General features: G+C 45.2%; 1 protein-coding gene across 1 annotated transcript in view; it reads right to left on the bottom strand.

The window, feature by feature from the left end:
* ABCB11 (ATP binding cassette subfamily B member 11) overlaps nucleotides 1–24,784 on the bottom strand; it is a 142,047-nt gene that overhangs the window by 1,264 nt on the left and 115,999 nt on the right. Inside the window, 6 exon segments of the mRNA XM_044303160.1 lie at nucleotides 787–933; nucleotides 1,734–1,940; nucleotides 2,673–2,870; nucleotides 7,049–7,205; nucleotides 15,083–15,324; nucleotides 23,787–23,990. Coding sequence (XP_044159095.1) covers nucleotides 787–933; nucleotides 1,734–1,940; nucleotides 2,673–2,870; nucleotides 7,049–7,205; nucleotides 15,083–15,324; nucleotides 23,787–23,990 — 1,155 coding nt within the window.

The following is a 24,784-nucleotide window of genomic DNA, read 5'->3' as shown; positions in this document are numbered from 1 at the left end:
CTCACAGCTTTAATTACCGCTGAGAGAGCATTATGTATCCCTGCCAGCGGCAGAGAGAAGGGTTTGGGTGGCCCTCTGAGCATCGGCCCACCGGGAAATTTCCCTGTAAGGTCTATGGCCAATCCGTTCATTGTTTCTTTATAATCATATATTGTGTTTGTGAATAAAGCAGTAATATGGTTTATAGTATATGGTTCAATAGGATTGATCCTGGTAACAGAGCCACTTTAAAGGGGTTGTCCACTCCCTGTATACTGATGGCTTATCCTCAGGATAACCCATAAATATGTGATCTGCAGAGTCCAACCCCCTCACCCCTGTCGATCAGCTGTTTCAGGGTAGCTCTCTGTACTGTGGGGTTGTGAGGTGTTGAAATCCTTTGATTAGATACTGATGGCCTATCTTGAGGATAGGCCATCAACATAACAGGAGTGGACAACCCCTTTAATTCTGTAATCATCCTTTGGGAGAGAAGTCAAACAATGTGCAGGTAATTATTAGGAAGCAACACTCACACGAGTGCTGCTATCTCTTCAAACAGCTGATCATTGGGGGTGTCAGGAGTAGGACCCCACCAATCAGATATTAAAGACTTATCTTGAGGATAGGTTATCAATATTTACCCACTGCACAATACCTTTACATTCATAGCGTCAGCATCATAAATATGCACCACATGTCGCCAATTGGTTAAAACCTTAGAAGGGATAAGATCCAATAACGACTGGGAGTCTAAATAGTATAGTGCTCTTAATTAAAGTAAAGAGCAGATTCAGGATCACAAACCTTTTCACTTTCAGTGTCTAGGGCTGATGTGGCTTCATCCAAAAGCAAAATTTTCGGATCTCTGACTATCGCCCTGGCTATAGCGATACGCTGTTTCTGTCCCCGGGATAGCTGAGATCCTCCCATCCCAACATTTGTTTCATATTTCTAAAGAAAAGAAAGACAAATACAAATTTTCAAATTGGAGAGGGGGGAAATTTTATAATCTCACTGCGCTAGCTTTGTGGCTTAAAAACAGACAATGCACCTAATATATCATAAGGTCTGCTCTGCACCTCATCATAAATTAGGCGCATGGTCCAGCAGCGCCAAAATTTTATAAAATCTACCCCAAAGAGTCTTACCCTTGTGATTTCACCAAGAAAGGATTAGTTACCAATGTTAATTCAAAATGGCTGACTCCTCCATGAATATGAAAATAAACATAAATTTACGTTTACATAAATAAACTGCAGAAACAACCATCTGGTTACTTTTGGGGTTTGTAATAGGATAAGCGAGAAATTCAATTTGTCCTTTATATGTTTTACCGAAGAGAAGTCCTTGACCAAGAATTTGCTGATGGTAGAATCTAAGGTTAATTACGATATTTCATTGTAATTTCACCAAAGATACAATATGCTATGTTTTCCCTAAAACTCATAAACATGGATTTCAGAATAAAAAGTAGTGTACTAGGCAATAGATATAAAGCAATAAATTAAACTTTTAATTGTGTAGCCTTTGTTAGGCTTCATCCAGATCGGCGTATTGCACCCATGTTCTACTGTGCATATACCAACTGTCAGCATCATAGGGATCTACTGTGGGGTGTCTGTGATAGATCCATGAATGGCTAATTATGAATAATAATGAATATTTATAGGGTATCCACCCCTCTCCATCCCTCTTTATATAAGTGTAGAATACATGATGGTGCTGAGAAAGGAGAATAGTAAACAACTCACATTAGGCAGAGACATTACAAATTCATGTAAATGCGCCTTCTTTGCAGCCTCCATCATTTCATCCATTGAGACATCGCGAGAGTTATCACCATACTTGATATTGTCTGCTACACTTCCTTCAAATAATATGGGTTCTTGAGACACAATACCAATCTTGCTCCTCAAAAATGATATGTTTACATTGGAAGTTGCATGTCCATCCACAAGCTGTATGTAGTATAACATATAAAGTGTTAGCAGGGCTGGACAGAGATGGCAGAGCATAGACATAGGAAATATAAAAATAAGGTATTTTTTAGTTTACTCTTAATACCACATCGGAAAGAAGAACCAGGTCTCCCATGTCATTTTTAGGATTCGGGTCTATTTTTCATCATTTTAAAATTTTACTAGTACCCGCAGACACCACAACCCTATGTAGAGTATCATCACTCATTAAATTAGGGATGGAACCAAAATGTTATGGGCCGTTGGTCTTCAACAGTTCCATAGTAGGTATATACGGTAGGCTGGATCTATGGTATGTAGACCTTTGGTGCTAAGTAGGATGCAGTATTCAAGAGATGTTGGATATCAAATAATCTAGTAAAAGGGTAGAGCCTTAAGGACACAAAAGGTTTTCGGAGTATGTGAGGAACTGTCATGGGGTTACTAGCTCTATTTTGAGCAATCCTTTTTCATATAACAGGTAGTAGAGTAGGTTCTCCACTCAAGATCCCCACCTGTAAATGAGAAAGAGCCTCTGCAATCAATATCTTTCAGTCTGGAGGATCCAGTAGGTAGGTGTGTTACACAGACAAGATATTTATTTTAGTAAGTGAAATCCGCTTAGTATAGAGGGGGTGTTCGAGGAAATAAACAGTTTTCTTAACATGAAGCTTGTGCCAACACAATACTTGAGCTTCTGTATTATATAGTCATAAGACATAATGTACTTACTACTTTTCCTTCATCTGGATCATAGAATCTCTCTAATAACTGGACACTTGTACTTTTTCCACAACCGCTGCTGCCCACAAATGCAAGAGTCTGACCAGACTTTACTTGAACTGAAAGACCTTGCAGCACCATGGTCACCGGACGGCTGGGATAAGTGAATTTGCAGTTCACAAACTGAATGTCTCCTTTGAAATTGTCCTGTGAAGTGATAAAGAAGGTGCAAGTGAGAATAACCGAGTTAATTTCAGTCCAACATATTCTAGTACACTAATATGTAAGTCACTCTAGAAGTGCCGCAAGCCCCTGAGGAACCGCAGTGAAGGATGGGAGTGGTATTGGCTCTTGCTTTAAAAGGAGGAGGGTGCACCTCACCAATCTACATACATTATATCATTCATAAATCATCTTCAATACCAGGAGACTTCAGAGGGTTGTACGTAAATTTTAGGGGCAACTGGGGCACTTTTGATTAGGATCAAATTTGATCGAATGTGACCAAAAACAAATGTTGGGAATTTTGTTCAACTCTAAAATACAGTACAAGGGTGTAGAAATGATTTCATAAAATTTTCATAAAGGACCAATACATCATTTTCTGACATACGGATGTAGCAGAGTCACTGCTGTGCAGGTTTGAATGTGTTACGTAGTGTGAGGAACAAAGACTGCCCCAATTGTAAAGTTTGACAAAAGAAGAGCAGCATGCAGCGATTCGTTTTTTTGTGGTCTGAGGATGTGTCTGGTGCCAATATTTATCAAAGACTTTGTGCCCAGTATGTAAAAAGTGTTTAGTGCCGTAAAAGTGTGTATCAATTGTGACACAGTGAGGGGTTGTGTCTGGCAAGGCAGGTATTTTCCTCCCAGCATGTGTGGCTGGGATGATTTCCAGCCAGGTGAGGTCAAATACCGGACCGGAGTTTAAGTGCCGGTTTGGGTTATGGCAGCACCTAGCTGTCCTTAAATAGGCAGCTGGGTTCTGCAGAAATGTCTGATGTTTTGAGTTAAGAACTTGTATTTTGCCTTTGTACTGCGCCCGCTTACCCGATCTACCAGAGCGACACCCTACAATTGGTGGAAGATGCAGGCAAGAGCAGTAAGGCTGGCGTGAACGCCAATATTTTTTGTTTCTGCATTTTTCAGGCACGGTTGTATGTCGTACATTAAACTAGCTTTATTACAACCAGTGCCCCACGACGAAATGGAGGCTGTTGTAACGGCCCTTATGAAAGCTAATCTACAGCAGCGAGAGAATAACCTGCAGCAACGCGAGGCTAATAAGCAGCAGCAGGAGAATAACCAGTTGCTGCTACAACACGTGATGGCTTTGCAGACAGCAGGAGCAACCCCAAGTGCCCACGATGCCTGGAAAGCAGTCCGTGTTGCGATTCCGAAGATGACCCCCGCAGACGACATCTAAACCTACCTGGCGATGTACGAGAGTGGCCATCAGGGAAAAGCTACCCCGTGACCAGTGGGCTGAGGTCGTCCCTCCATTCCTGGCATCCGATTCCCAGCTGGTGTATTTCGACTTGCCGGACGATCAAGCGGACGACTACCAAAAAGTAAAGGGTGAGATTTTGGCAAGACTGGGGGTGAATGTGTTGGTCCAGGACCAGCGGGTACATCAGTGGGGGTTTAAGCCGGCTAAGCCTGCGAGGACCCAGTATCATGACTTACTCCACCTCTTGCAAAAGTGGCTACAGCCTGATGTACTGAGTCTCACGGCTATGCTGGATAGACTATTGACTGATATGTTCTGGAGGGCTCTGCCACCCCCTCTCTAGGGCAATGCCCTAGAAATGGTGGAGCGCTACGAGGCTACTAAGACTGTTACAGGGGGTTATTTTGGGAGGGGGGCAATCTAACCCTATAAATCTCCATTCCAGACCCGGCGACTTGTACCAACTAAACCAACTCGGGGTGTACCCTCTACGGACCTGGCTCCGATAGTCTGCTGGCCGTGTTAGGAACTGGGCTATGTAAGAGCTGACTGTCCCCATCAGGTGAAACCCATGGATACTAACTATGGCTACCGTCAGTCGCTATATGCCAGAAAGCTGTGTGCAGCAGGTACCCCAAAAACTCTAAACCACCTGTGCTAGGTGGAGGTAGGAGACACTCTAGTGGAGGCTCTGCTGGACTCAGGGAGACTGGTGTCCCTAGTAAGGACTCCCCTGGTATGGTCAGCGGAGTATACTGGCCGGGAAAGTTGGGGTCATGTGCATCCATGGAGACTTAAAAGACTATCCCACCACCCTGGTGTCTCTAACCACAGGGGCTGGCAGATGGACTCACGAAGTGGCAGTTGCCCCAAATTTACACTACGAACTCATAATAAGGAGAGACTTCCCAGGCTTCCCGGCACTGTAGCCTGCTATGAGAGTGACTGATACCCACGAGAAAAGGGTAACCCTAGCAGAGTGACTGGGGCGGTTAAGGTCTTGAAGGGATGAAAATCAGTGATGGTTCGCTGGGATGATCGGGCAGAAGAGGCTTTTGCCGCTTTGAAGTCGGCCCTGTGTGGGTCAACATTTTTGGTGACGCCCGACTTCAAGAGGGAGTTCGTGGTACAAACGGGTGCCTCCGAAGTAGGCCTAGGTGCTGTACTGTCTCAGGAAGTCAACGGGGAGGAGCATCCCGTTGTCTTCCTAAGCCGCAAGCTCACTCCAGCCGAAACCAGGTACATTATAGTGGAGAGAAAGTGCCTGGCTATCAAGTGGGCACTCGAGTCTCTCCGCTATTATTTGTTGGGGAGTAAGTTCCGCCTGGTGACATACCACTCCCCTCTCAAGTGGATGAGCCAGGCTAAAAACAGGAATGCCCGGGTCACCAGATGGTTTTTGTCTCTGCAGAACTTTAAGTTCTCGGTAGAACACAGAGAAGGCCGGTTGCAGGGAAACGCGGATGCCCTGTTCCGGTGTGCATTGTATGGCGTGTGTCCACCCCCTCAGGGTTGAACAGAGGGGGCGTATGTGACACAGTGAGGGGCTGTGTCTGGCAAGGCAGGTATTCTCTTCCTGAGCTGGGCTGATTTTCAGCCAGGTGAGGTCAAATACTGGACCGGAGTTTAAGTGCCAGTCCGGGTTTTGGCAGCACTTGGCTGTCCTTAAATAGGCAGTTGGGCTCAGCAGAGATGCCTCTGTTTTTGGGATCTAAGGCATGCTGGGAAAACAGGCCCCCTAAAGCCTGCTGTGGACTACTGGAGGCAGAACTGCCAGCAAAGTGACTTGTGTTATATGAACTTTCCATTGTGTGTGAATAAATACCAAGACTGAAAAGTTAGGTGCTGTTTTGTACAATTGCCTCAAGTGTGAATAAACACTGACGTTTTGAGTTAAGAACTTGTATTTTGCCTCTGTACTGCGCCTGCTTATCCTATCTACCAGAGTGAAACCCCACAGAATGGATAGAGAAGTTCAAGGAAGATCGCACAAGTGTCAGCCATGAAGAAGGAGCTCGGCACCTGTCCACATCCACGACTGATAACAACATTGACAGTGCACGTAAATGGATTCTGTGAAATAAACAAGTGATTATGTAACCCTAAGAGGAGGAAGATTCACGTCTGGTGAATATGGTGGTGCATTCGTGGCTCATTAAAACATTTTAATGAGGGAATACGAAAGCTTGTTGACAGATGGACAAAGTGTTTTGAAAACGCAGGAAGATTATGTAAAAAAAAATTATTTTTGTTTTTTTCCTAAAGTTGATTCAAAATAAATTCTACACCCAGAGTACGGATAATTTTTTACTCTTACTTGTATATATAACCCTAATTTATTTGTTGCCCAGGTTTCTATTTTGTTTTAGAAAACTGGTACTGCATACTGACAGTATTTGTACTATAGGTATAAACGAGATATGAACAATGTGTTCTCATTAAAAAAAATCATAAAAAAAAAACTTGTATCTAAATAGAAATAGGTAACTTCTCACAGCCAGTATATAACAATATGTCAGGAGACACAGTCTATGAAAACATATCAGCAATAATGGAGTTATGGAACAATTAAGATCTCCTTACAACATGTTTTGATCTGTAGATAAGTCACTTGAGAGGTCTGGATGTAATGGATTTTGTAATTGACATTGCACATTTAAAGTCATTCTATACCTTTGTGGCTAATTACATTTCACAGCTTTGCCTCACTAGAGGATACTGAGCCTAAATATGCAGTTTTATGGAGGGGACAATTCCCACTTTGGTGCTTTGTATGAGACATTAGAATGTGAAAGCTGTTAAGTGACATCTGTGACTAAAATAATGAATAAAAATAAAAATTGCTGTTAAGATTTGTTCTTTGTGTAACCGTCAATATTTTAGCGGCATTTTGAATCACAAAATGGAATGAAAAGACGTATGATGAGAATCTTACCCATTTATCTCCATCTGTGCTATAGACGCTGGTCTTAGGGATGCGGTCCAGTAACTTAAAAAATTGAGCAGCCGCAATTTTGGCTTTGGCATAATCTGGAGTGAAAGACGATGCCCTTCCCAAGGCAGTGCCACTAGTGACTATGGCAGATATGACTCTGAAGAAGAAAGATCGATCTGATCAAATTTCTGATGGTAAAACAGTACTTTTTTATCAAGAGAAGTTGTGTGCTTTCAGGTAACCCACTCTTATCTGTTTTATTAGGGAATACTTAGCTAATTGGAGTTAAACCATTATTAGCACCGACAGAAGGAAAGACCATGTAAATAACAGACCCATAGACAGCCAAGGATTTTATTCTTCTGTCTGGCCTAGTCAACATTAGTGTTGAGCGCGAATATTCAAATTGCTAATTTTTTTCTCGAATATCGCAATTTCGAGATTTCGCGAATATTTTTAATATAGTTCTATATATTCGCGAAATCGAATATTCTATTTTTTTATTTTTTTTTATTGTTATATTTTTTTCTTTCCCACTTCCCTAAAGTTGTTCTTACCTGTCCTTTGGATTCCTGGCTTCCTGGCTGCTCCAGTCAGTGCCCGTTGCCGCTTCTGCCGACTTCCGTGCTCATGGAGCGTCCCCATCACCATGGGAACGTCTCCATATACTAGAATGTACTGTCGGATTTGAAAATTACGTTGAAATCGCAATTCGATTAATTCAAGTTATAATAATCGAATTGCGATTTCAACTTAACACTACTATATTCCATATTCGTTAATTCTAGCCTAATATGGAAAATAGCAGTGCTAAGTTGAAATCGCCATGCGATTACTTCCTTGTAACCCCAAGACGTCTGAGGGGGGTCTCCATAGTTCTGGGTCCATTTTCCGTAGGAAGGAGGCTAGTCCTCAGGCTTCTCCAGCAGCCCCATTGACGGTTCAGTCCGTCACAAATATGACTGCAGGACTTCACACGTTTTGCAGTCTGTAACCAGGGGGCACTGGAGATTGCATAGGAGCTGTATACGCAGTAGGATATTTTTAATCTTTTTTTTTTTTTTGATGCATTGGAGCAATTTAAAAAAGTTTGCAGATATGGACATAGCCTTTAAAAGAGATATCAATTCAAACTGGTATTAAGTGTATCAGGGAAATTAACATAATCCTGTACTTGCCGCCTCCCTCAATCTCAATTGCTTCAGGCTTTGTACTGAAATGCTATGCTTTTGCAGTTTCGTCAATTCTATGAACATTTTAGAATTTTATCAATTCAATTAACATTATCAACAACAGAAACAATAGATAATGGCCCACATTTACTGATACTGTCTAATAGTAAGACAACCTGTCTAAAACTGCACCCTATTTACCACAGTGGCTGATGCTGCGTGATGTCTGGCATACCTATAGAGATGTCGCAAACATAAAATTTTCTGTTTCGCAAAACAGGCGAACCGGGCGAACCGCCATAGACTTCAATAGGCAGGCAAATTTTAAAAATTTTCTGTTCACAATAGTGATGGAAAAGTTGTTTCAAGGGGACTAACACCTGGACTGTGACATGCCGGAGGGGGATCCATGGCAAAACTCCCATGGAAAATTACGTATTTGACGCACAGTCGGGTTTTAATCCATAAAGGACATAAATCACCTAACATTCCTAAATTGTTTGGAATAACGTGCTTTAAAACATCCAGTGTGTGTATACGATCAGGTATAATGTTGTATCGATCAGGTAGTGCAAGGGTTACGCCAGCTTCACAGTGACAGACCAAACTCTGACAGACGAAACTCCCTGTTTAACGCACCGCAAACAACCACAAACAGTCCATTTGCACAACCTCAAACTCGTCATTTGCACAAGGTTGGATACCAAGCTAGCCATGTCCCGTTCCTTGTCCTCACTGACGTCATTGAAGGTTTCTTCCTCCACCCAGCCACGTACAACACCAAGGGTCCCCGAAAGGTGACAACAAGCCCCCTGGGACGGCTGCTGTGGTTGGTCTTCCACCTCCTCAAAGCCACCTTCCTCCTTTGACTCCTCTTCTTCAGACTCCTCTCTCTGTGTTGACGCAGGTCCAGCAATCGACGACGACAAGGCTGCTTCTGGTGGTGATGGTGACCACAACTCTTCCTCTTTATGCTCATCTACGGCCTGATCCAGCAGATTTAAATAAAAAATAAAATCTGTTCTTACCAGTTTAATCTCTGTTTTGTCTCCTATCAGGGGCCGGTGTATGGAATAGATTTTAGGAACCGGGAGATGGAAAAAGATGCTTGGTCGTTCCTCTTACTTCCAATTTGGGGCGCTGCGCGTGCGCCGTGCAATGTACTGTGCAATCCCAATATAAGTGATATGTTAAGTAGTACTATTCCTATCAGTTTAATCCCTGTTACGTCCCCTATCAGGGGCCGGTGTATGGAATAGATTTTAGGAACCGGGAGATGGAAAAAGATGCTTGGTCGGTCCTCTTACTTCCAATTTGGGGCACTGCGCGTACGCCTTGCAATGTACTGTGCCACCAGATATGAGTGGTTGACACACTCATGACATAAATTTTATTCCTCTATGCGTCAATCTTGGTGTAGTGATGACTGTGCTCGTGCGCACGTTTGGGAGATTGCAGGCGATGGTGGTTTTTCAAAGCCTATGGTCGTGCTGAGGTAGTTCAGTGACAGTTAAGTGACCCAGAAAACAATGATTCTGCAGTGTGGGACCATTGTTGGCCTAGTAGGCTTTAATAATCACCTTAGATGAACACAAAGAAAAATAAGGTTTTTTCTATGCAAAATTATCCAGCCGATCGCTTTTGGTCGGTTCACAATGAAGCAACGATCTTATCATCTGGGGTGTGCCAACATTGCTATTGCCAACACACTCATATAGGTGATCGCTTCATTGTGATACGCAAGCCCCTTCACCACAACAAGGTAACGATCACGAAGGGGAATTGACACATGTATGTACCTTTTTTTTGGTTTTGTTTTTGCAGCCACAGTGCAGCACCAGAGGCCAGAAAAATTAGGCATGCACACATGCCTGAAAAACCAGGTATCATTGCAGCTGAAAGTGCCCAGGCTGAAAGTGCCCTAAAACAATGCGCTGTGAACCCTAGTTGGTGGCGGGGAGATGTCACGCAAGTCATCCAGCATGCAGAGATAAAATACAGCAGCATGTGGACCATTTTTAGCCCAAGGCATCTCATCTCATCAGGCCTTTTTTAGTCAAATGTATCGCCCACTGTCAGTCCCTTCGGGATCCATGCCTCATTCATCTTAATAAAGGTGACGTAATCTAGACTTTTTTTACCTAGACGACTTCTCTTCTCAGTGACAATACCTCCTGCTGCACTGAAGGTCCTTTCTGACAGGACACTTGAAGCGGGGCAGGCCAGAAGTTCTTTCGCAAATTGGGATAGCTCAGGCCACAGGTCAAGCCTGCACACCCAGTAGTCAAGGGGTTCATCGCTCCTCAGAGTGTCGATATCTGCAGTTAAGGCGAGGTAGTCTGCTACCTGTCGGTCGAGTCGTTCTCTGAGGATGGACCCCGAAGGGCTGTGGCGATGCGTAGGACTTAAAAAGCTCTGCATGTTCTCCATCAACAACACATCTGTAAAGCGTCCTGTCCTTGCCGTCGTGGTGATGGTAGGAGGAGGATTACTTTCACCTCTTCCCCTGTTAGATTCCCGTTGTGCTGTGACATCACCCTTATACGCTGTGTAAAGCATACTTTTTAACCTGCTGCATCCTTTCCGACTTCCGGTAATTCTGCAACATTTCAGGTACTTTCTGCTTATACTGGGGGTCGTTCTCCTTCAGCCTTTTTATACGAGGGTCCCTCAACAGGCACGACAGCATGAAAGACCCCATTTGCAAAAGGTTGGATGCCGAGCTACTCATGTCCCGTTCCTCGTCCTCACTGATTTCACTGAAGGTCTGTTCTTCCCCCCAGCCACGTACAACACCACCAGATAGGTGACAATGAGCACCCTGGGATGCCTGCTGTGGTTGGTCTTCCTCTTCTTCACAGCACATTCCTCCTCTGACTCCTCTTCCTCAGACTCCTCTTCCAGCGTTGTCGCAGGTCCAGCAAGCGATGCTGATAAGGCTGTTTCTGGTGGTGATGGTGACCACAACTCTTCCTCTTCACGCTCATCTATGGCCTGATCCAGCACTCTTCGCAGGGCACGCTCCAGGAAGAAAACAAATGGGATGATGTCGCTGATGGTGCCTTCGGTGCGACTGACTAGGTTTGTCACCTCCTCAAAAGGACGCATGAGCCTACAGGCATTGCACATGAGCGTCCAGTAACGTGGCAAAAAAATACCCAGCTCCGCTTTTTTTTTTTGTTGGAGCAGGCGGTCGAACATTAGGAGTGTTGAATTCTAACGTGTCGGGCTGTCGCAAATTAAGCGCCTCACTGGCATGTTATTTCGCCGCTGAATATCTGAAAAGTGCACCATGGCCGTGTAGGAACGCCTGAAATGGCCACACACCTTCCTGGCCTGCTTGAGGACGTCCTGTAAGCCTGGATACTTATACACAAAGCATTGTACGATCAGATTACACACATGTGCCATGCACGGCACATGTGTCAACTTGCCCAAATTCAATGCTGCCAACAAATTGCTTCCATTGTCACACACCACTTTGCCGATCTCCAGTTGGTGCGGGGTCAGCCACTGACCCACCTGTGCATTCAGGGCGGACAGGAGTGCTGGTCCGGTGTGACTCTCTGCTTTCAGGCAAGTCAACCTCAAGACGACGTGACACTGTCGTATCCGGGATGTGGAATAGCACCTGGGGAGCTGGGGGTGTGCAGTTGATGTGGAGCAAGACGCAGCAGCAGAAGAGGACTCAGCCGAGGAGGTTAGCGAAGAGGATGGAGTAGGAGGAGTAGAGGAGGTGGCAGCAGGCCTACCTGCAAGTCATGGTGGTGTCACCAACTCCTCTGCAGAGCCACGCATTCCATGCTTGGCAGCCGTCAGCAGGTTTACCCAATGCGCAGTGTACGTGATATACCTGCCCTGACCGTGCTTTGCAGACCAGGTATCAGTGGTCAGATGGACCCTTGCCCCAACACTGTGTGCCAGACATAACATGACTTCCTTTTCCACAATAGAGTACAGGTTGGGGATTGCCTTTTGTGAAAAGAAATTTCGGCTGGGTACCTTCCACTGTGGTGTCCCAATAGCTACAAATTTTTTGAAGGCCTCAGTCTCCACCAGCTTGTATGGTAAAAGCTGGCGGGCTAAGAGTTCCGACAAGCCAGCTGTCAGACGCCGGGCAAGGGGGTGACTCTGTGACATTGGCTTCTCACGCTCAAACATGTCCTTGACAGACACCTGACTGTGAGCAGATGAGATGGAACTGCTCAAGGCGAGAGGCGGAGTGGCGGGTGGTTGAGAGGGGGCAAGGAGGACAGCAGTGGTTGACGTGGCTGAAGATGCTGCACCAGGAGGAGGATGGTGGCTTTGAGTTTGTGTGCTGCTTGTACTCGTCATCATGTGTTGATCCCATAGACGTTTGTGATGTGAGATCATGTGCCTTCGCAAAGCAGTTGCACCTAGGTTGGTGTTGGACTTCCCACGAAATGCCACACTGCTGAGCTTTGCAATGACGGCATTCTGGTGGTGGCAACAGCATGCCTTGATTGGTGTGCTGTCTGGCTGACCCCGGGTGCCGATACATGCTGTCTGACTGTGCCACTAGCTCCTTGCGACGACCTCCCCCTGCTTCCAACTCGTCTCCTCCTCCTCTTTGTCTCCCCATCTGAACTTTCCCCCTGTGCTTCTTCTCTTCGAGCAGGCACCCACGTGACATCCACAGACACATCGTCATCATCAACCACTTCACTTGTATCTGACAACTCAGCAAAGGAAGCAGCAGCGAGTACACCATCATCATCATCACACCGTACGTCCATGTGTGTAATGCTGCCTAACTGAGACATATCCCTGTTATCTACATCCTCTGGCAATAATGGTTGCGCATAACTCATTTCTTCCAACTGATGTGTAAATAACTCCTCTGACAGATCAAGTGAAGCAGCTGTAGTGCTAGTGTTGGTGGTGGTGGCAGGCGGGCGAGTGGTCACTTGAGAGGTGCCCGAAGCTGAGCTGGAGGAGGATGGTGCGTCAAGGTTCCGAGCGGAAGCTGTAGAAGATTGGGTGTCCTGTGTTAGCCAGTCAACTATGCCCTCAGAACTTTTCGAGTTCAGGGTACGTGGCCTCTGAACACTGGGCATTATTCTAGGGCCAAAGGAAATCACAGCACCACAACCACGACGGCCCCTGCGGGGTGGCCTGCCTCTGCCTGTCATTTTTCTTTTTTTTTACGATTAGTGGTACTATGCGTGCAAGCTACTGTGACACCAGATATGAGTGGTGGCACTGTGCACTGGCAGTAGTTGGCACAGTACACGCTGACGCTGTCGGCCTGACACACACGCTTGCAGCCAAGTAACTGCAATTTTATTACAGTCAAAATTGCTGTTTTTTTTTAAAATGTAATCTACTGTGACACCAGATATGAGTGGTGCCACTGTGCGCTGGTAGTAGTTGGCAAAGTACACGCTGACGCTGTAGGCCTGACACACACGCTTGCAGCCAAGTAACTGCAATTATATTACAGTCAAAATTGCTAGTTTTTTTTTTATGTAATGTACTGTGACACCAGATATGAGTGGCACTGGTGGCACTGTGCACTGGCAGTAGTTGGCACAGTACACGCTGACGCTATAGGCCTGACACACACGCTTGCAGGCAACTAACTGCAATTATATTACAGTCAAAATTGCTGTTTTTTTTTTAAATGTAATTTACTGTGACACCAGATATGAGTGGCACTGGTTGCACTGTGCACTGGCAGTAGTTGGCACAGTACACGCTGTAGGCGTGACACACACGCTTGCAGGCAACTAACTGCAATTATATTACAGTCAAAAAAAGTTATTTGCTTTTTTTTATGTAATCTACTGTGACACCAGATATGAGTGGCACTGGTGGCAGTGTGCACTGGCAGTAGTTGGCACAGTACACTCTGTAGGCCTGAAACACACGCTTGCAGGCAACTAACTGCAATTATATTGCAGTCAAAAAAGTTTTTTTTTATTTTTACATGTAATCTACTGTGACACCAGATATGAGTGGCACTGGTGGCACTGTGCACTGGCACTAGTTGGCACAGTACACGCTGACGCTAAAGGCCTGACACACACGCTTGCAGGCAACTAACTGCAATTATAATACAGTCAAAAAAGTTTGTTTGTTTTTTTACATGTAATCTACTGTGACACCAGATATGAGTGGCACTGGTGGCACTGTGCACTGGCAGTAGTTGGCACAGTACACGCTGTAGGCCTGACACACATGCTTGCAGGCAACTAACTGCAATTATATTGCAGTCAAAAAAGTTTATTTTTATTTTTACATGTAATCTACTGTGACACCAGATATGAGTGGCACTGGTGGCACTGTGCACTGGCACTAGTTGGCACAGTACATGCTGACACTAAAGGCCTGAAACACACGCTTGCAGGCAACTAACTGCAATTTTATTACAGTCAAAAGTTTTTTGTTTTTTTATGCAAGCTACTGTGACACCAGATATGAGTGACAAAATGTTGGAGTATTGGTTCACCACCGCATCCCGTTGACTATAAAGGGATCTCGCCACTTTCAAGAATAAAGAACTGCTTTCAACGAACAAAAAATTCTTCATATACAACCTTTTTTCTAGCCAAAAGTCAGCATCTCACCAGAATTCGGCTAGATCACCGCTGGATCCCATCATAATCAATGGGGATCAGGCCTTGCCTGGTCGTGTCTGGCAATTCCAGATCCACTGCTCATTTTTATTGCTTCCAATACATCAACATCAAGAACTGATTGTTCACTTGCTGCCTAATATGTCACCCCTTGCCAGGTGACAAAGTCATGAGATAGTTAATGTTATTCACTTCAATGTTCATTGGTTGTAAATGCTATCAATTCAATTCATAAAGAGTAATGATGGAAAAATGTATAATACCTGAAAACCACAGTATAGTTTATCCCATCTGCATTAACTAAAAAGCCTCCAAATCTAAATGAGGCTGCATAGGTCATAAAAATGACACACTGGGCAAAGCCGAAACAGGCACCGTAAACATGAGCCTTTTTGACGCCCGTCTTGTACGGCATCTCCAGCTCCTTCTCATAGAGTTGGACAAACATCATTTCCTTGCCCAATCCTGCAACCGTACGAATATTACCAATAGCTTCACCGGAGACCTGTGGTAAAAAAAAAAGAACATGAGTTTTATGAACTTTGCATCATTTTTGTACTTTCATTTTCACACTTTAGGATAAAGGTGGTGGCAATGTTATCATTCATGACATTTAACATTGAGCGCATAAAGCTTATTGCTTGGGATGATGAGACTTTCTTAGCATACTTTGAGATAGTTCACATCTCTTGGTCAACATCCAGATAGAGCTAAACCTTAAAGGAAAACTGTCACACTTAGACCCTAATTTCAATTTTCATATATGTAGTTACTAATAACATGATATTCCAGAATCAGTTACTATTAGACTGACTTACCCCATATTTAATAAGATTCAGCCCTTAGCAACCAGTCTGCATAAAACTGCAATTTCACTATTCAGTTAAGATGGCCGCCACTGCCCTCACCCTGAGGCTAATCCTGCCTGCCCTCACTAGCCAGTAACAATAGCCCCCAAAAGTGTCAGTAACCAGAGCCCTCCCCCTAAAGGGTTAATCTCCTGCAGCACAAAGGGGTCCTCTTACCATATGTTGCTTTCATTTATACACTGAGCAGACGGCAGATCTCCCTTCCCTGGTCTGCGCTGCTTCAACTCTGCATTCTCCAGCTCTGCTGAGTGAGGGAGCGTCTGCCAAGTGCAGGGACAGGGAGAAGTGCACACAGCCCAGGCACTGTTATCAGCTGCTGGGGAGGACCTGGCTTTAATCATTTACTTACAGTCCCTGGCTGTCAGTAATCTGACCTGGCTGTACCAGCCTGCACGCTGCGTCCTCGGACCATGCCTAGCAACCCTATTTTAAGCACAGGTAAAAGTAGGCAGTACAGGGAACAAAACTGTGGAATTAAGGGGTAATTGAGTACACACTGAAAAGTTGAAATAGGGCCACCAAGAAGATATTAATCACCACAATCCAATACTCAAAAAAAATACGACAGTTATACTTTAAAACCATACTTAAAAGCTATGGACACCTTTAGGGGAAATTTTTTATTCTATCATTCTACTCATTTTGGGCCAAAATGTTATTTATTTTTTCTTAGTCTTTATTAGAGATGAGCGAGCCAATTCCAAACAAAACTGAACTTTTGGCAAATGCTCACCAATTTAGATTAGAAATTCAGACTACTAGTGAGTGCAACAGACCAGGGAGGATGAAGATGGAGGATCAGATGACTCCCCGAGGGGTCCTAGCTGGCAGGCTTGCCGACAGTGCTTTGTAGTCAGCCTGACAACCAATCAGAAGGGAGGATATTGGTGTCACAGCCACGGTTATGGTCGTGACTCCTTGGGAGCCGCATACAGTTGCCCGCGGTTGTGGTTGTTGTGTCAACCGCAGCTGAGGCATAATGTAGTTGGCCTCAGTGCGGTTGCCGCGGACAACAGCTATGTGTGCGGTTCCCGGGGAGTTGTGTGCGTGTGTGGATGCACTTTGTTTGTATGTCTGGTGTGCACTTGTTGTTGATTGGTGTGCACGTGCATCTTCCTTTCACTGTGGCTGCCCGTGGCAGCGTCTGGTATGTTGTACATGTGGTGGCAGTGTCCTGGCCTTCGGGCTGTCTTTCTGGACGGCTGCCACCCATGTCGTTGCCAGCGGCAATAGCCACAGTGTGATCTCTTGGACACTTCCCCTGTCTGTGACTTTCCCTTCTGTGGTGCTGGAAGGGTTAACTCCCTTCCCAGTGTGTGAGTGATGTCACTGGGTGTGTCTGACTGTGGGTGTGGCTTCTTGGCCTATAAAGCCTGAGTGTTTTGCATGGTTCAGTAGGTTGCTTCAGCCCTGCTAGCTGGAGCAGCCTCCTGTGTATTTGACCTGCCTGTGAGAGCCACCCCTGTGGTCATAAAAATTATTGTTCTTGTTGATGTCTTTATGTTGGTGAGGTTGTATGTTCTTCTGTTGGGAGCTTTCTATGTTTTGGTGCAGCTAATGGTTCTGGATTCCTGTCTCTTGAGGGATCCAGTCAGCAAGGCTGTGGCAGGTTGGTAGAACTACTTAGTTCGCCTGCCATTTCCATTAGTCTGTTAGTGTTCCCCTTTTCCCAACAGCTTGGCCATTGAGACTCCTGCTCCTCCGTGCCAAGGAGGAGTAGGTCGTCTTACCCAGCTCCTAGCGCAGGGATCTGCGGAGGGTAAGATAGGGCTCCGAGGTTCCTTCGCATGGGTCCTCCTACCTTAAAGGTCGGCCCATGCTGGTTAGGGTCAGGGTAGGGATGCGTTGAGGAGGTGACCTGCTCCCTATCCTGTGCTCATGGCCGAGTAGCCATTACAACACCTGGCATCTCACGGCTGAGGGTTTCCCCCATCCTCAGCCGTGACAGTATGACCACAGCGGCATCTCATGTGGCGATTCCCTCGAAAGAGGGTAGAGCATGCACCGCCGTCTATGGATGGGGTGCATGCGCGCTCCTCGGAGGAAGAGCGTTATGGGGGTTTCGCTTCTGACGGCGCGGTGAGTGGCTTTTCCCCGCCACTTCCTCACCGTGTTCGTTTGGCGTCCCCTGTTACTTTTTATCCCCTCACCCTGGTGTTTTTTGGTGTGTGGGTTACCTTCGAAAGAGGGTGCAGCATGCAGTGCCATGCTCTTGTGGCCTGCATGCGCGTTCTCCGGAGGGAGAGCATTCCGGGGGGATCACCGTTTACGGCGCGGTTAGTGGCTTATTCCCCGCCACCTTACCTTCCGCGTCCGTGTTGGTGATCCCTCGTCCCTCTCCATGTTCCCATCTCTGGTCGTCTGCTGGCAGCACTCCGTAAGTGGTCCGGCTGCGTGCTGGTTAGGAGTGTCTGCTGGCAGCGACTGGAGTGGGGACGTGAGTGGAGACTCCCCTCGTCCATCTCTCAGTGGTTCTTTCTCCTGTATCGCTGGTGCGGGCTGCAGTCCTCGTCGGACTGGCTAGTGTGAGCCGGGAGAGGATGCAGCTGACAGCGACTTTTTTTGGAACCCTGTCTGAGAGTGGACGTCCCCTTCTCCCATCCCCTTGTGTTGGAGTCCCTAACGTGTTTTTTTTGGTGGGGGGGGGGCTTTGAGGGGTGGGAGTGTCACGGCCACGGTTATGGTCGTGACTCCTTGGGAGCCGCATACAGTTGCCCGCGGTTGTGGTTGTTGTGTCAACCGCAGCTGAGGCATAATGTAGTTGGCCTCAGTGCGGTTGCCGCGGACAACAGCTATGTGTGCGGTTCCCGGGGAGTTGTGTGCGTGTGTGGATGCACTTTGTTTGTATGTCTGGTGTGCACTTGTTGTTGATTAGTGTGCACGTGCATCTTCCTTTCACTGTGGCTGCCCGTGGCAGCGTCTGGTATGTTGTACATGTGGTGGCAGTGTCCTGGCCTTCGGGCTGTCTTTCTGGACGGCTGCCACCCATGTCATTGCCAGCGGCAACAGCCACAGTGTGATCTCTTGGACACTTCCCCTGTCTGTGACTTTCCCTTCTGTGGTGCTGGAAGGGTTAACTCCCTTCCCAGTGTGTGAGTGATGTCACTGGGTGTGTCTGACTGTGGGTGTGGCTTCTTGGCCTATAAAGCCTGAGTGTTTTGCATGGTTCAGTAGGTTGCTTCAGCCCTGCTAGCTAGAGCAGCCTCCTGTGTATTTGACCTGCCTGTGAGAGCCACCCCTGTGGTCATAAAAATTATTGTTCTTGTTGATGTCTTTATGTTGGTGAGGTTGTATGTTCTTCTGTTGGGAGCTTTCTATGTTTTGGTGCAGCTAATGGTTATGGATTCCTGTCTCTTGAGGAATCCAGTCAGCAAGGCTGTGGCAGGTTGGTAGAACTACTTAGTTCGCCTGCCATTTCCATTAGTCTGTTAGTGTTCCCCTTTTCCCAACAGCTTGGCCATTGAGACTCCTGCTCCTCCGTACCAAGGAGGAGAAGGTCGTTTTACCCAGCTCCTAGCGCAGGGATCTGCGGAGGGTAAGATAGGGCTCTGAGGTTCCTGCGCATGGGTCCTCCTACCTTAAAGGTCGGCCCATGCTGGTTAGGAGTTAGGGTCAGGGTAGGGATGCGTTGAGGAGGTGACCTGCTCCCTATCCTGTGCTCCTGGCCGAGTAGCCATTACAACACCTGGCATCTCACGGCTGAGGGTTTCCCCCATCCTCAGCCGTGACAATTGGCTGGTCTTTTAGGCTTTGTGCAAGTTCTGAAGGATAGAGGCCACACTGATGTGATAGGACATGTCTGCCATGTGTCTACCGATTACAAACACAAGCCAGCCATCTAAAGGCCCTTTTGCATTACTCAATTGAGCAGACAATTGCATTCCTTCCCGCAATTGTCTGCTCATCAGTGAAGAAGACGGCTGCATTTACATGCAGCAATCTCCTCCACAGTAGGGGGAGGAGCGATTGCTAATGACATCGCTCGTCCCCTACAGAATCATTGTTTGCCGGCAGCAGAGTGATTTTTAGGCAGCGCGATCTGCTGCCGACAAACGATCATTTAGGTGACCGCATCAAAGGTCAAATTACCCAATGAGTGAGTTTACTCGTTTATCAGGTAATCACAAGCAGCATACATTTTGCTGCCTATGCTGCTCAGTTGCACTTTTTTCTTTCTAAATACCTGTTGCAATTTTTCTACCATTTATAAGTGCGCAAATAATCTTATTTTAGTGCATCGATACTAGTGTACAGTGTGTTCCAAGCAGAGGACATTTAATTGGACCTGCATTTCTTATAAAAAGAAAAACTGTTGCCATTTTACTACTTTTTATAAGTACAAATGGGCAGACATTGTTTACGCAGTGGTGTGTGAAATAAAAATGATACTAACACCAAGCAAATACACACACCACCATATGATCTAAAAATATAATATAATGCTAAAAACAGATATACAAAGGGCAAAGACAGGTGGCAATCACTTACAGTAAAGGAACTGAATAGAGTGGTGCAGTACCCGGAGCTGAGGGTGCTTGCAAATTGTTTGTTGTTTAGTGTTTGTTATATCATTTAATGCAAGGTATACCCAGTATGGTTATTGTATGGAAGTGACAGAGTTAACCAACTCTGACACATCCCCCTGCAGGAAGCTTGAGTGTATCTGCAGTCTATTCTCAGTAAATTCTCCAGAGAGCTGTCGGCTTGATCTGCAGTTCTTATTTCTGAACTCCTGACAGCTCAAAAACACTAATTTAAGCCAAATATTTATCAAACTGATCAGAATTTAGTGATAAGGGGTGTTTATGAGCTGTAAGGAAAGTAAAGATAAGGGCTTCAGATGGGGCCTTCAGAGTCTGCAAAAGCAGTGAAAGTAAACGTTGTAGAGGAGAAACTGTTGAAAATATTTAATAAATGATTTTTAACCCAAATTTGGTAGTGCACAATGATTAAAATATTCCTCCCAAAGGGGTCCGCAATATTTAAATGAAAACAGTTTTATTTTAGCAGAGACATTTTATTTGGTGCTGCAAAAGAGCATTTAATGGCGTTCATTTTAGGAAATAAAGGTCAAAATGTACTTTTTTGTGGCTCCCTGGGCTATGTGGCTGATATTCAAAGTGCAATAAATTAATCTTTTTCCATTTCTCCCCTTTAGACTCGAGGCTCTACGTGTGATACATGTTCTTTATGTGGCATTAATTGAAAGATGTATTTTTAATGCTGTACCCAATGTGCAGGATAGCCTTCACTACTGGATGAAGAGCAGGAAGTGGGGCGGGCAGATATTAAAAAGGAACTAAAGGTGGAATTTAATGGAAATAAAGTTGTTTTAGCACATAAAGATATTATGCGCTCTTGTGCATTAATATCACAGCGATGTACTAAGATGTAATTAGAGGTAATGAGTGTACATCTATCAGCCTTACAACCTGTGGAGAGCTGCATGGGTTAGGGCCCATTTACACATGCAGAGAATCCACCTACCGTCTTCTGTATGCTCGCTTCTTCCTATACAGTTTGCATTGTTGTTGGCGGCTTCTCACCTAGCTACACGGAAGGAGGTGCTGCCATGAGTTTTATGTCCGCATAAAGGATAGGATCAATGACAACTCAGCGCTTAGTTGCTCATTGGTAGACGGGTTTACAGGGGTCAATGATCGGGAATGAACATGTGTACTAAGGATGTATATAACGCTCTCAAGAGTACTCACACTTCCATATGTAATGCTGATAACTTCCTGAAGTGGGGTAGTCTTACTCAGGTACGTAAGCAGGCTTTTTATTTTTCGATCTATCCTGGTAGGCCATTTGGTGATTCCTTATTGAGCTAGTGCATTAAAGAGGTTGTCTCACTTCAGCAAGTGGCATTTATCATGTAGAGAAAGTTAATACAAGGTGATTGTCCATATTGCCTCCTTTGCTGGCTTGATTCATTTTTCCTTTGCATTATACACTGCTTGTATCCAGGGTTTATGACCACCCTGCAATCCAGCAGCGGTGGTCGTGCTTGTGCAGCGTCCCACTCAGGACACGTGGGAACTGCAAAATTACTGTAATATTGCATTACTGTGTGGCATCTCGTTCTGCATGACTTCACCTGTTGTATCCCTGCTCATAGGCTGGTTAAGTGCGCTTTATACATCCCACCACTAGAGGGGGATAGCACTTAATATATATAAATACCTTAGTCAGGCCTAGTGTGAGAGAGTGGAGAGGAGTTGTGGTGGTTGCTAGTGAAGTGATTCAGTTCAGTTGAGACTCCACATTACAGAGTAGTGAGTGAAGTCAGAAGCAGCTATGTGGTAGTGCCAAGGTATGAGGAGCAGGAGAGCGTTTTCCTCCTGTGGTCCTCTTAGTTCCTTTCATTCTACAACCAGAGGATAGAGTTTCGTCCCTGGAAGAAATCCAAGCAGAGAGTCATCGGTGATAACAGCCACTACCTAAGGCTTAATGGGCACCTTTGCACATGGTGGAGGACAATCTAGCTACAGGCAGCCTCACCATAAAGTATAGAAGACAGATTAGCTACCTGTTCAAGGGCTTGGAAGATACAGAAATTATAGGCCTAAGCATACCCGAAAAGAGTACTACAGAACCACAGCCTGAGTCAGGACCTAGCCAAACCTATTAACAGTGGATCAACAGAATTCTTCTAAATATCAAGGGACTGTATTCTGTCTGGATGTTTATGCTGCAACTTAAACCAGCTACAGTAAAAGTTGTGAGTTGTATCCTACCACTGTATAGAGATATGAGGGGCACTCTCTACATATGGGATCACACACAGAACAAATATGCCTAATAGGGTGAATTTACATTTAATAACAATTAATATTCACTAAAAATACAATCCCATAATAACATATCCTACCACTGTCTACCTCATTCTTCAATACTACCGTTACGACTGGTTGTACCATCATAAACGGTACTGGCTTCACGACAAATACCCAAAGGGACCCAGCCGCCACAAGCACCCTAAACACCGCCGTCATCAAGGGCACCTCAACCTCCATCTAGGCTGGTGCTCCCCTACCACAGAGTGTGCCCCGGAGGATTTTGTGCTGTCTTCCTCATCACTGTGCTGCCGGCCCAGGGAGGCTTTCTGCTAACCGTGAGTAAACCGATGAACTGTATTATTACTTCCCCTCATCGGCCCACCGTGCACCTCACGTGTCACCCCTGCTGTTCTAGCACGCCACACTTACACCCTATAGGAAAAAGGGCCGGTCTATGCACAATCTTCCAGAGAGGCCAGCGCTTTTTCCTATAGTGTGCTAATACGACCACCACTGCTGGATTGCAGGGTGGTCATAAACCCTGGAAACGAGCAGTGTTTAATGTGATGGAAAAATGAATCCAGCCAGCAAAGGAGGTAATATGGACAATCACAATACATTAGTAAGTGCCTTGTATTAACTTTCTCTACAAGATAAATGTCAATTGCTAAAGTGAGACAACAACTTTAAGCATTTGCAAAATACACTCCTCACAGCAAATGTATGTGCACTTGTGGTTTCTAAACTAATCTAAAGAATTAGTGGCTAGTGACTAGGTTCCAGTGTCAAGTAGTAGGAACCTGGCACGTTAAAAATGTTACAGAACAGGAGGTGCTGAGTATATTGTTATATAGTGAAAATAATTCAACAAATCATGACATTTATTGATCTAAAATACTGTTGATTCTGGGCTTAGGAGTCCAGTGGGCGGTGCTACTATTGAGACTGCCCCCTGGACTCCTAAGCCCAAAATGAGCAGAGTTGTACATCTAAATGACAAGTTAGGGTGGGTTCGCATTGACGTTCTAAATTCCATTATAGGGTTCCGTTATTACAGAGTTATAATGGAATATAATGGAATTTTAGGACAGAATGCAAAATAGAAGCCTTTAGGACGCATTCCATTTTACTCCGTCCTAATACATGTCAATGCCACAAATAACGGTTTTGTTTGGTTCCATTATACATGACACAAAAAAGTCCTGTCGACAGGACTTTATATACGTATATATACGTGAGGTGGTTGGGAACGGGTTAATATTATCATTATCTTATAAATCATTTTCCCCGACTGATACAAAAATGCTCTGAGATACCTTTCCAGCTTCTTCCAACGCTTTTTTGTCTTGATTTGCAAATCCTGTAAGCATTTTAGCTTGAAGAACTCCGGACAATCCGATTAAAGGAAGGAAGCATAAAACCACTAAAGTCAGCTTCCAGCTGAAGTAGAAGGAGATGACCAGTGAAGCTCCGATATTTGTAAGGGAATTGACAATCATTCCAATCTGAGAACCAGTGGCCTAAATAGGGGAAAATAAACTTAAAGTAAATCAATGGGGAATACATATTCTACTATACAATCAGCTATGAGTCCTATATACTGATGAAAACTGTATAACGATGCACAGCAATAGGGGGTAATTATATACAGCCACATATCTATAAGTTATGTGCACTCAGCTACGCTAGTGAAAATACTACTACTGGTTTCTCCAAAGCTTGTTGCAGATAGATAATGGTTTGTTATTTTAGAGGGCATCTGTCAGCAGGTTTGACCTGTTACATGTGCGCTTGGCAGCTGAAGGCATCTGTGTTGAACCCATGTTCATATGTGCCGGCATTGCTGAGAAAAGTGATGTTATAATATATGCAAATGAGCTTCTAGGAGCAACAGGGGCGTTGCCATTACTCCTCGAGGCTCAGCTCTCTCTGCAACTGCCATGCCCCCTGCACTTTGATTGACAGGGCCAGGTGTGATCACGTTTTCACTGCCTGGCCCTATAAATGAAAGTGCAGAGGACGCGGCAGCTGCAGAGAGAGCTGAGCATCTAGGTGTAACAGAAATGCCCCCGTTGCTCCTAGAGGCGCATTTGCATATATTAAAACTTCCCTTTCCTCAGCAATGCGGGAACATATAAACATGGGACCAACACAGATGCCTTCAGCTGCCAAGTGCACATGTAACAGGTCATCCAGTGTCATAGGTACAAACCTGGTGACAGATGTCCTTTAAAGGACTACTCCAGACAAAAGTGATACATTGATTTATGCCTAGTGCAGGACTTAAAGGATTTGTTCTATTAAGATAGCTTAT

The sequence above is a fragment of the Bufo gargarizans genome, chromosome 8, assembly GCF_014858855.1.
Source record: "Bufo gargarizans isolate SCDJY-AF-19 chromosome 8, ASM1485885v1, whole genome shotgun sequence".
Classification (NCBI taxonomy): Eukaryota; Metazoa; Chordata; class Amphibia; order Anura; family Bufonidae; genus Bufo; species Bufo gargarizans.
Note: the sequence above shows the minus strand (reverse complement) of the source record. Positions and strands in the feature narration are given on the sequence as shown.